The 12,695-nt window shown below is 33.4% G+C and overlaps 1 protein-coding gene across 4 annotated transcripts in view; it reads right to left on the bottom strand.

The window, feature by feature from the left end:
* LOC107220836 (5-hydroxytryptamine receptor 1) overlaps positions 1 to 12,695 on the bottom strand; it is a 97,336-nt gene that overhangs the window by 44,589 nt on the left and 40,052 nt on the right. For 3 of the 4 annotated variants that reach the window (XM_046745027.1, XM_046745028.1, XM_046745026.1), the window contains 3 exons: positions 9,195 to 9,852; positions 3,582 to 3,842; positions 2,023 to 2,336 (listed from right to left, as the gene is read on the bottom strand). In XM_046745027.1, the coding sequence (XP_046600983.1) occupies positions 2,023 to 2,336; positions 3,582 to 3,713 (446 nt within the window). In that variant the 5' untranslated portion in view covers positions 3,714 to 3,842; positions 9,195 to 9,852. The remainder of the gene's footprint in view (positions 1 to 2,022; positions 2,337 to 3,581; positions 3,843 to 9,194; positions 9,853 to 12,695) is intronic. The other variant, XM_015659595.2, reaches the window with a different exon arrangement.

Genomic DNA, 12,695 nt, shown 5'->3' with positions numbered 1-12,695 from the left:
GCCCACGCAATTTCGTTGACTCGTTATACTGAAAAATGACAGGACAATCTGATTGATTAATACGTGCATACCGTCTGATATAACGGTGGATTGTTTCTTTTTTTTTTTATTTTTTTTTATTTTGATTTGTTTCGTTCTCTGTTTTATTTCATTTCATTTCACCTTTTAATTTCGCACGCCTCAATCATCGATTCGCGAACTCGTCTCACAATTTACACAAACCAGCTGCAAACGAAGTTCCGAACTCTCACCCTCGCGAATGGCGAGAATATCCCGAGTCCGAATAAAAACCCGACGAAAAAAAAAAAAAACAAAAAAAAAAACACATAAATAAATAAATGAATCGACGAAACAAAACTTTCTACGAGAAATTTTACCGATGGCCAATTTGTCATTCCGGTACAACTAAATTCGATCCGAGTAGATGTGTAGTGGGTGGAATTTTTACTCTCATAATTTATATCGCGTCCTCGATTTTTTCCCAGCTTTCAGAATTTAGCGCGATATATGTACATCATGTATATTTGTAACATCGTTGAGTATTTACAACAAATTCGTTAATTGTTCGTTCACTGTTTTGAGTTGTTTGTCATCGTTGGGGAAAAGAGTAGTAAAAAAAAAAAAAAGAAATACAAATTGAAAAAAAAATAAATGTAAATAACTGTTGGAAAAATATTTCACCGATGTTTCGCCCGCGGTTGTTTTTCTTTTTCTTTTCTACCGCCATGTTCTGTTTACTCATAAAGAAAAAAAAAAAATCATGATTTCAATCGAAATGTGACGGTGTTCGGAGAAATAAGGGCAATAGTGAAGTCGTTTTTTTTTTTTTTTTTCATTTTCCATATGATGAAAAAATGAAATTTTTCAGAGCACCGAATTCTCAGAAACTTTCCACCATAATGCATTGGATGCAGAAATTAGGAAGCATTCGCGATACAGAAAATAAAAATATGGTGATGAGAAATACTTTAATAATAATAATATTGTTACTAGAATATTCCTTTTTCACACTTAGGAAAGCTTTATCCTTTCTCTACTTTCTTACTTTTCCCTAACTAATATAAACAATAATTGTTGTGCAATTGAAGGAAGAAAAATACGACGTAATAACTTTTTCATGAACTGTTCAAGTACACAATAACAAAATAAAGTCGGATATCGCCCAATTTTCAAGAAACATTCACCGCGAACGCTTCGAGGCTCTGGTTTTTTTTTTTTTCATCGTCAGCGTAAAAATAACACCAACAACAGTAATCCAAGCAAAGAATAATCTATGCCGAGGTATTGACGAGAAATCAAATCGTATTGAATCAAATTAAACTTCGCATGTGTTATTTTATGCGGGTTATTTTTGGTTATGGATTATTTTTGTGTGAGTTATTTTTGGTCATGCGTTATGTTTTGTGGATCATTTTTATCACGAGTTATGTTTCTTTTCAGTTATTTTTGTACCGGTTATCTTCGTCGTAAGTTATTTTTGGTCATGAGTTATTTTTGCCTTAAAGCATTTAAGGCAAAAAGCATTTGTTAAGTTAAGCAAGTTAAGCATTTGTGGGTCATTTTTCAACGGGCTATTTTCGGTCATGGGTTATTTTTATACGAATTATTTTCGGTCATGCGTTATATTTTTTGGGTCATTTTTGTCATAGGTTATGTTTTTTTTTGTTTTTTTTTTTTTGATTCATTTTTTTGTGGGTTATCTTTGTCGTAAGTTATTTTTGGTCATGAGTTATTTTTGCCTTGGGTTATTTTTGGTCACGGGCTGTGTTCTCGTGAGTTATTTTTAAACGGGTTACTTTTGGTCACGAGTTATTTTCGGTCATGGGTTATTTTTGTGTGGGTTATTTTCGTCACGGGTTATGATTGCGTGTACAATTCTTGTCGCAGTTCACGTTTTTCCAGGTTATTTATCTCACGGGTTATGTTTGCGTGGTTCATTTGATCCCAGTGCCAAATTGAATCGTACTTATGGTTTTGAAATTTTAGTAACCTTCGGGATTCTTACCGACGTGTCTCTCTCACCTGTCTACGGATATGACGCAAAGGTTCAATATGCTCGCGGCGCAGCTGAGGACGTCGAAGCTGACCCAGAGATCACATATCGTCGAGTTGAAGGGCCAGCTTCCAAGTATTTCGTACAGCAATGCCATCGGCATCACGAGTAAGGCCACGCAAATGTCGCTCACAGCCAGGCTGACCAAAAGGTAATTGCAGGGCCGACGGAGTTTCTTAACTAGAAACACCGCCACGCAGACTAGAATATTTCCTATCACTGTGCCGATGATTATGCTTCCTAGAACCAGGGCGAGCACTATCGCCTGAAACATAATAACACGCTATTCTGTTTTTATCGTATGGTTGTTCAGTCTCTTTACGTATTTATACGTATATATTATGCATGTATCGCGTTATTGTTAATACGCTTGTTAGGGTGGTCCGTAAAATGGTCATTTTGGAACAGCAAATAATTCAAAAACAATTTCCCCCATTTTTTTTCCCTTTTTTTTTTACCTCAACTCGTATCCGTGCCCCCAACAAGTTGGATTTTCCTATTTAACCCTTTCAGGTCTACATTGAATTAAAATTTAGTATAGGGGAGTCGTTCAAGTCGCTGATTAAAAATTGGAAATCAAAATTTCAAAATTCAAAATTATGGATCCAATATGGCTGACCAAAATTCAAAAAAATTATTCGAGTTTGATAAAACTCGGTACTCGAGGGTTTTCGAGATCGCTGATTAAGAGAATCTGAACTCAGATTTACAAAATTCAAAATGGTGGATCACTTAATGTTGCGGTATTGGGTCCACAATTTTGAATTTTGTAAATTTCAGTTCAGATCCAGTGAATTCAAATTTTTATTTAAATGGCTTATTCTCGTAAATTTCCATCCGCCGTTTTGTACTTTGATCCCCAATTCGAATTTTCGATTACGTATAAATCGACGATACTAAAAAGCTCGTGTGAAGAGTTCTCGCAGAAAATAAAAAAAAGATTCAACGATATTGCAACGAATAGAAAAAAAAAGAAAGAAAAATCAACGAAACCAAAATCAAATGGAGTATCAGGTTAATATTGAATAATGTATTGCAAAGTAAATCAGTTTCTAACAAAATTCCCAACTCGAAATCATGTCAAATTCAAATCTCGGATCAAAGCACGATCAACTATTTGCGGAAGAGTTCGAAAATAATATTCCAATACGCAGAGATCTCATCTAAAACGATACTATAAAATTTTGAAACGAAAACCGCATGATAATAATAATAAATTTATATCCAATAATTCGTATCGTAAAGAATTATTTCTACTTGCTCGCGACAGTTTTTTTTTTTTTTTTATTTGTCATTCTTTTATATCGAGTTCTGAGATTTGCCACAATTTTTACAAAATTGGCTAATCGGTACCTTGAATATTGAAATCACGATTTCGTGCGTAACGTCGGATTGTAAAAAAAATCACTGATATGATCGATTGTGATGGGAAAAAAAAAAAAAAAAAAAAACCCTTCAAAAACACCGTATAGAGTGAAATGTAGTTTTTTTGCAATTAAAATTCGACAGTTCGACGAGGGATTCTCACCTGTAGGGTAGTGTAGGGTGAATCCTTGCCGGGAAAGTCACGGAAAAATTGTTCGTGGACTTCGTTTGCAGGTGTAGATGCAGACAAGTGTGGATGCCACGTGACGTTGTAAGTCTCGCTGGTCCCCGCCATGCGAAGATTTGCCTACCCGGACATCCGGTGCATCGAGTACCATGGCGGAATTATTACGTTTATTGTTGTGCCCATCTCAGCAACGATTTCTTACACGGCGATCAGCGTTCGCCGAACTTCCGTTCACCACTGCAGAAAATCCGGACGTCATTCAAGCGGTTCTTCCATTATTAGTACATAGATACGTACATAGATATGTATATATATATACGTAGATAAATATGTGCAGGCGATTTATAAATACACGGACGGTATGTAAAAGTTTATTTATTCTCATATCATCTCGTAACGAGAAAAAGAAGCTGCTCGATATATCCTTTGAAAATATGACATTCGAATACGTATATCGAACGGCGTGTCTGCACCTTCGGATTATATCGACATCGGTAACGTGTGTTGTTTGCTTATTTTTGTCTGTATTGCATCCATTAGTTTTATACACATTACGTACGATACGTTACACGTTGGAATTTTTTTTTTTTTTTTTTCTAAACGTTTATTTTTTGTCTCAAAAACGAAAAAATTTACGGAAATTTATACGTACGTATATTGTATATGTATGGGGAATCCCATGCGAAATTAACCAACGTCTGACTCTCGCCATTTTTTACTTTATTCAAGATTTTGTCCCAACTCTGAAACAGTACCCTGAATTTTTTTTAAGATTTTTATTCGACTGGTTAATTTTTGTCAGTTGGTCGTTTGTTTTTGTAATTAATTTGTTGAAAAAATTTCAATGCGTCCACAAAATAGACAGAAATCGGTACCATTATGGAACCCGTCTACAAATGTTCTATGTAAAAGATAGAATTTTTTAGAATATTTCAAGAATTTTCAGACCGTTCAAACAATGTTTTAGTTTTTGCAAAAAAATTGAATGTGCTGAAAGAAAATATGGAAGGAAAATCCACCCGGTCTCGAAATGGTAGGAATAGAAAATACAGTTTCAGAGAATTTTCAAAGAATTTTAAAAAACATCCTTTTCGAAATTTATTTAAATAATTGAACAGATGAATATAAAAATCTGAAATAATTCAGGGTGCTGTTTCAGAGTTGGGACAATTACAGAAAATTTTTCACAAAATCAAAAAAACAAAATCAGAACGTTAGTCGGGTATTCGCATGGAATTTCCTATTTCGCATAGTCGGTTTAAAAATGTGACTTAATGAAAACACGAGAAACATAATAATGTGATTTCTGTATACGATGATGTGCAAGTTAAAATAAAGATGTGTTTATAGTTCAATGTATTTAGACCAGCTTTCGCGATACTTTTTCAAAAAAATCGATAAACAAACAAATTCTTTTAAATTGATCGATAACTGTAAAATAGAAATGCTCGGATCGTCATCAATGCCGAATAATTTTGAATAGCAATTATACCGGACCATTCTCTTGAAACTTGAAAATCAACCGCGCATGCGCCAAATAATCCAATCTCATTGGTCGGCGAAATCTTCCCGCAGCGATATTCTTGCCCGCGACGCAGGCCGGCCAACGTACGAAAAATGTGTACGTTTGAATTTTCAAAGAGCATAAGCATCGAATTCCGGCCGTTCTTTGAAGAATCAACTTTCCGACCCGACAACAAAACGCTTCCCGAACCTTTCCGAGTCGCTACCTCAATTATTTGTGATTCTAACCTCGAAAATTCGCATCAACTGCATCGCCGACAGAAACAGTTTGACAGCTGAAAACTCGGGTTGGCCAGCCTGCGCGAAAAGCCGATAAAACTCGCGCATGCGCGGTTGATTTTCAAGTCTCAAGATATTGTCCCGGTACAGAGACCAGCGCGATGTTGTTCGTTAATTACTGGAGACCTTGTTCGTTAGAACTCGGTAATACCGGTGCGTCAGCTTGAAGCATTAACGATCGAAACTTAAGGCACCGGTTTTCAATCATGGGTCGAAAACAGTCTCGGCAGCTGTAAGAAGACCTCCTTCGGTTAATTGAGGCTCGGTTAGACATGCCTGACTGAAAATCGGTTCCCCAGTTTCCCGGAAACGCGGCCTCATGGTTCGACAAGCGAACGCGTTTCGGATTTCCTGATTTCGGGATGAGCATCAAGCCAGCATTTCGCGGATTGGAAGTTGATTGGATTTTCGCGATGCCCGGCTGTATTCAAACTCTCTGTACTACGTTTATGTAATTATTAATTTGATCGAGAGAAATTTCTGCAAGCTATGAAAATTAAATGAAATTGAATTTTTTTTAACTTATGACTGGAGAAAATCTGATAGTATCTTTTACTATTATTTTTAATTACGGTATAACTGTTGAAACTTTCTTTGTTTCTCAAAACATTTTTCTGAAAACTTGTTATTCGGGTTATAGAATTTCGAAAACGTAAACATTCGTTGATATCGGGAAAAGTGATTCGCGACCTAAACTAAATATAATTTTTTTTATATCAACGAAGGTGATGAAAATTAGAAGAAAAAAAAAAACAGTTTCATACGCTATTTTAAATTAAGGATATTTTCAACCAAATGTGAGCATCGCGAACAATATTGAATACTTTATGATGAGATAAGAGTCGGAAAAAAATGAACCGCAATAAAGACGATAAGAAAATTAAATTTGAATAATAACGATGCCCAAAAGTTATCGATAAATTGTTTAAACAAAACATTGTTCAACAAATTTTCAGGGAATGTTTTTTTTACTGCCGTGCGAAATGAATTCGTTAATTTTTCTGAACGCAGACGAATTTCGAAAGAATTTTCTCATTATTTTTGATATTTTCGTTTTCCAAAAAATTTGCAAAGGCTGTATTTACAAAACTAGTCGGTCAATGTCCCGGAAACTTCTTAATTGTAATGTAAAATGTTTTTTCAAAAACGTATCCGAAATTCACGATTTTTCCTCCCTTTTTCAAAAATTAAATTTTTCAAAATAATAAGAAAATTCTTTAAAAACTCACGAGTGTTCCGAAAAATTGACGGATTCGTTTCGCATGACAAAAAAAAACATTCCGTAAAAATTGGTCAAACAATGTTTTATTTCAACAATTTATCGATAACTTTTGGGCATTGTTATTATTATTCAACTTTAATTTTGTTTTCGTCTTTATCGCGGTTCATTTTTTCCGATTTTTATCTTATCATAAATCGGAGGAGATGAAAAAAAAAATTTGTATACTTATATAAAACAAAAGTTTGATTAAAATTAATTTATTTACATACACAAAATCTTGTTAATTCACGAAAGAATTTTTAAACTGAGGTCAAAAACGAAGTTAGAATTAGGGATTTCAATCCTATTTGTTACAACAGACTTTTTTTGCACGATTCCTTGAAATTTTTTCCTTATCGTCGTGTCTTATACCGTATATTATCACGATATAAAAATAAAGTAATCAACGAACGGTAAAAAGTAGTTTCAAGTATTTTAAATACCAATAAATACGAGATAAAAAAAAATTGGCCATGAAGGACGCTTGAGACGAGCAGAAACAAGAAGAAAAGAAAAAAAAAAAAAAAAACAACGTTTTATGGATAAATAGAAGCAACAATGTCGAAAATAAATCTAATCGCAAACAAAGCTTAATTTCGGGTAATCAGTTACGGTTGAAATTTTAAAATCATTTTACAACTTCCGAACAATGTTTTTTTTTTATCCTCGTCTACGAAGTTCCGTTTTCGTAAATGAAGTTTATTATAGCCTAATTAAAAATTATACACTCAAATATTCGTTATTTCACTGGATTTACTGATTACAAAATATTGCCGCTTGCTTTATAATTCATCGTTCATTCGACGTTCATTGGTATGTGATTTTTTTTTATTTTTTTACCTATGTCGCTTGTTTCTTTCTCAAGTGCAAAAAAAAAAAAAAAAAAACTCTTGAAGCGTTTCGCACAGCGATTTGCACAAATATAATTAACTTCACTTGCACGTGTACGATGAACATTTTTCATCGGCGTCAATAATTAGGAAGTCAATTTATATAAGCATATATGAGCAGGAACAAAAAAAACATTATAATATTGATTTCCACTTTTTAGCGACGAGTCAGATTTTATTTAGTCAAAGAAAATTGACCGTTCACAATATACGAATTTTATTCAATGTGTGGAAAGAAAAATCGTTCAGCAAGGTAAAATATTCTGAATTTCAGGATCATATTTTTACATAGAGAGGAGAAATATTTTACGCAGGGTAAAAAATTATGCGAAGGAAGTTCATTTAAGATACGGTGAATAATTATTCAGTTGAAAATATTTTTTTTTTACATACGAACTGTGAGGTAAGAATTTAATAAATTTTTCTGGTAATCTGAATTATTGCTCTGAAAGTCGAAGTATCAATTCGGCACTCCTTAATGCCGGTTTAAATATAGTGGAAGATTAAAATCTTCGCGTCTAATTGAAGAAGGAATTATTCACCAGAAGTATTAAACCGAAGGTTAATTGAAAATTTGAGAATGTAATTGAAATGATTTCGTAATTAATTCTGTGCGAGAAAAATTCTAATTACACATGAAACGTTGTGTACGTACTACGTTAATTTTTAGAACTGATTAACAATTAAAAATTAGACCTAAATTTTAATTTGAACAACGTTTAATTAAACTCGCCAGTCTCGGTTTGAAACTTTGTATAATATCTTGTCCCGTTGCACTAGTTTTATGCTTATACGAAAACACCGTGAATTTTTTCTATCGCGTAAAATCAGTTTCATACATCTAATTTTTTCATTGTGATTGAAATGATGAAATTCAGACGATTTTCAATCCCTCAAATAATAACTGAGACGATTTGTCCCTGGTGAGTATATTTCAATGGATACAAAAAATTTCGTAGCCAGTGGTTAAAAATTGTGAATGATAAGTTCATGCGATATTATAAAAAAAAACGTAGGTTTTAAAGTTATTAAAAAATTGTATCAGGCGTTTTGTTCATAATCGATAAGGAAACTATAAGATAAGTGGTAAAGTGTAAAAATTGAATAATTGTAAGTACACGATTCCGGTATTCAAAATGAAGAAAAAGAAATAATAATAAGAAAATTTGAACAGTGGATTGTGTTTTTCTTGCTGAATTGTGTTTTTAAATTACAATTTTTCAAAGAATATATATACTTCTTTCACGATAGGAAAAAATTATTTTCATAAAACAGAAGTAAATTTATAAATTAAGGTAACGCGGTACTCCTACCTTTACCGACCGAGTAATCTCACCTTTTTATCTTCGACGGTACATTTATTTTATTTCTTTTTTTTTGTTTTTTGGCGGAATTCAGGAAACTTACTCATATTACCGTCAAAATTTGAACCCTTTCCGTTCGTTTGTTTCTTTAATATACGAAGAAAAAAAGGTTGAGTTTGCTCGGTCGGTAAAGGTAGGAGTATCACATGACCTTAAGTTTAGTAGTTTTTAAACCGTGAACTAAATCGTGGCGAAATCGATACAAATTGCGAATCCAACCAAGATTGTAGAGTAAAAATGTCTTTTTTTTTTAATACATCGATAAACTTACCTCGGGTTTTTTTCCTGTTGTAATCACGTCGCCATCGACGAATCAATTCAATCTTCTCACACCACCGTCGACGATTTCGTCCGTAAACTTTCCGCACTCGCGAAAATCCAGTTTCCTCGAATCGTTAAAAATCCCCACAAAATTCTTGCGCGATACAAGAATCGAATTTTTTTTTTTTTTTTCCTTTAAAATAAATTTACCGATTCGATTTCTTCCATAATGAAAAATTAAAAGCACCCACCGTATCTGCGTTATCTTTTTTATTTACATCTTACGAGATAATTAAATATTTATACTCCTTTATAATTCGATTTAGTCACGAAAGTAAACGACGCGTATTAAACGAACTGCTGAAATATCCGGACGCGCGAATTTCGTTTTGGAAAATCGTAAATACCAGCGGCATTTTTTTCTTGACGATATATTATCGTCTGAAATTAATCGAGAAGTTTGAACCGAATATTTTCGACTCTCGGCGACGCCGTTGGAGTAAAAAATACGCGAGGCAATGATTTTCGGATTATAAACTGAGCCGCGGTGACGTTTAATTTGAAAAAACAGCCTGGAGCCCGACGTCCTTTGCTCCTTGGGATCATTCGGGTCCTTGGGATCCTCCGAACAGGATGTGCCGGGTTGTTTCAGGCCTGTGAGGTTCACCCTGAAAATATCAGAGACAATATTGCTTTAGGTTTTCGGCTTGTTCGATTCAATTCTCGGTCATTTTATCCCCGGTATCGAACCTAAATATTTTACCTCAACACACCGATATACACATATATAAAGTGTTATAAATATATATACATATACGGGTGTGATGAGTGGAGAAAAAAAAAAAAAGAAATGCGAAAAACCAAAAAGTTAGACGTGACGAAATCCCGAGTGTAAGAAATTTAGAACCCAAAAATGTATAATCAAATTTATACCGACGTTGTTTATTTATTTATTCTTCTGTTTTGAGAATGGGAAAGATTTACGGAAAGCAAAATATTGAATTGCGAAAATAACGAAGAGTCAAAAAGTCGACTTTTCAAATTTCAGACTAGAGCCTTTTTTGAAAATTTTCGAATCCGAATTTATCAATAACGACCGTTTAAATATTATCGAAAATATTTTGTCTATTCTTTGCGTTCTTAGAAAGATATGTCAGCCGATCCCAATTTTGAATTTCGTAACTTTGATTCTTCCATATCTTCACATTCTGTGATTTGTTCATTCGAAACGCCGACTGTTCTGAAAATAATTTTTCGTGCAAAAGAGCGTTCGGTTGAATGAACTTTCGGGAAAACAATGTGATTTGTCAAAACTCCGAATTTCTGTAGCCTGATCATTCGTTGTTTCAAAATTCGTGTCTCAAAAATTTCGGTTTCTAAACCAGTCGACTTTTCGATCTCTCGGAATTTTTACCTTCACGTCCCATAACACAGACCCTCTTTAAATTCTCCAATATATATATAATACGTCCATATGTATAATGTACATGCATATAGGTGTATAAATAAATATCAACCCCTTTCAATTTGTTTAACGAAGGGTGTAATACACGGGGCGATTAAACGCGTGAGAGAGAAAAAAAAACACTTCAGTTAAATACCGTTCCTCGTATTGCAATCGTACAACACCAGATGGGATCGATTTTAATACGTGAAAATTTACACTCCACGCTCGATATATCAGGTTTAACATTTTTTTTTTTTTTTTTTTTGTTACAAAAAATGCAGGCGAGTCGACATGATGGTAAAACCAACAACAATAAAAAAAGATAAAAAAAAAAGGAAAAAGAAATTCATATACCTACGTACGATAAAATCGTACAAATATTTCAAAGGGATAAAAAAAACCAACAATGGGGGGGGGGGATTATTATAAAATATCCAAGCTTAGGATTTTTCCATATTACAGTACATTGAACCAAATCGACCAAAAATTCAGCAATATTGAGCAGCTCTTTATTTACTTACACCTCGTTACGCATATTTTATAATTACAAGTGAGGAAAACGAGAATGAAAATTTTCCAACGAGACTTTTCGGTGTGCTTGGAATTGAGAAAAAAATTCTTAAACATCTAAATTTTTTACTTCTTCCTCTTTCGTTGTTGTCTTTTTTTCTCACGGATGTTCTCCTCTCCTTCTTTTGTTTCGCGATGTAGAAGAAAAATACGTTCAGGTTGCATGTACGAATATTTAAAAATGCACGAAGAGCGAGGAAAGTCGACTGTAATGAGTGAACCGTTTCTTTGGAAGTAAAAACAAAAAAAAAAAAAAAAAAACACGTAAAAGAAAAGAAAAAAGAATTCCTCTCTTGTCCGGATGTTGCAAAACAGCGTTTGCTTCGTTTTTTTTCAGGACAGAATATTGTCTGAAAAAGACGACGGGTAGCGAGGAGAATTATTATTCTACCGTGCTTTTTCACGTATATTATACATGTGAACAAAAATTTTTCACGTAAAAAAATAGAATTTTTGAGAAAATTTTCGAGAATTTTCAGATCGTTTGAATGGTGTTTTAGTTGAGCAAAAAAATTTAAAGTGCTGATAGAAAAAAAAAGGGAAAGGAATTGGCCCATCATGGGTCCGGTATTGAAATGTTTGGAACAGAAAATACAGTTGCTGAAAATTTTTGGGGAATTTTAAAGGAGATTGTTTTCAAAATCACTTTTAAATATTAACAAATAACTAAGCATTTGAATAAAAAAATCAGAAAAAATTCACAGTACTTTTAGTACTTTAGTACTTTCGAAGTTGGGACGATTACAGAAAAGAAAAAAAAAAAAAAATAACACCACAACGGTGATAATAATTTGACGACACCCTGGGTTGCATAAAATATCGTAACGTAATATAATATTAAAGCGATTAAGCGCGTATATTACATATCATGTATGTATTTTGCATCATTTTTCAACAATATATTTCGTCAAGCTAGAAATTGACCGTACGTAGAAAATACATTTACGAACGGAGAGTTTAAAAATTCCGCTGCATTGTAATTTCGTCCCTCTTCACCTAAATTTCTATTTTTCCTAATATTTTGTCGTTACGTACCTGCAAAAAATCTGAAAAAAAAAACAACAAACAAACAAACAAAAAAACAACAACTTACTACAAATTATCTTTCTTTTTTCCTTTTATTTCAGATATTAAAAAAAGGAAATCTGTAGTAAATTGTTGTTTGTTGATGACGATGAAAAATATTACGAAATATCAGTATCTCTGGTGTATGAAGTGCAAAATTGTCATGCCTCGGGATTTTTCAACTATATCCATTCAGAAATCTTTCTTCTCCGTAAGGTCAAATTTCTAGTTTGACGAAACAAATTCTTGCGGGAATTTATTAAAAATATTCTTTTCCATTTTTCTTCCTCAACTCTCTGACCCACCCGAGCTTTCGTTGAACATATTGATAAAAATAATTTTCTCTCTGTTCAACGCTGTGAAAGAATATTCGTTGAATTTGCAAAGTAGATGGTGTGTGTGTGTGTGTGTGTGTGTGTAGATGCTGCA

This window comes from Neodiprion lecontei, chromosome 7, assembly GCF_021901455.1.
Source record: "Neodiprion lecontei isolate iyNeoLeco1 chromosome 7, iyNeoLeco1.1, whole genome shotgun sequence".
Taxonomy (NCBI): domain Eukaryota; kingdom Metazoa; phylum Arthropoda; class Insecta; order Hymenoptera; family Diprionidae; genus Neodiprion; species Neodiprion lecontei.
This window is presented reverse-complemented; position numbering and strand designations above follow the sequence as displayed.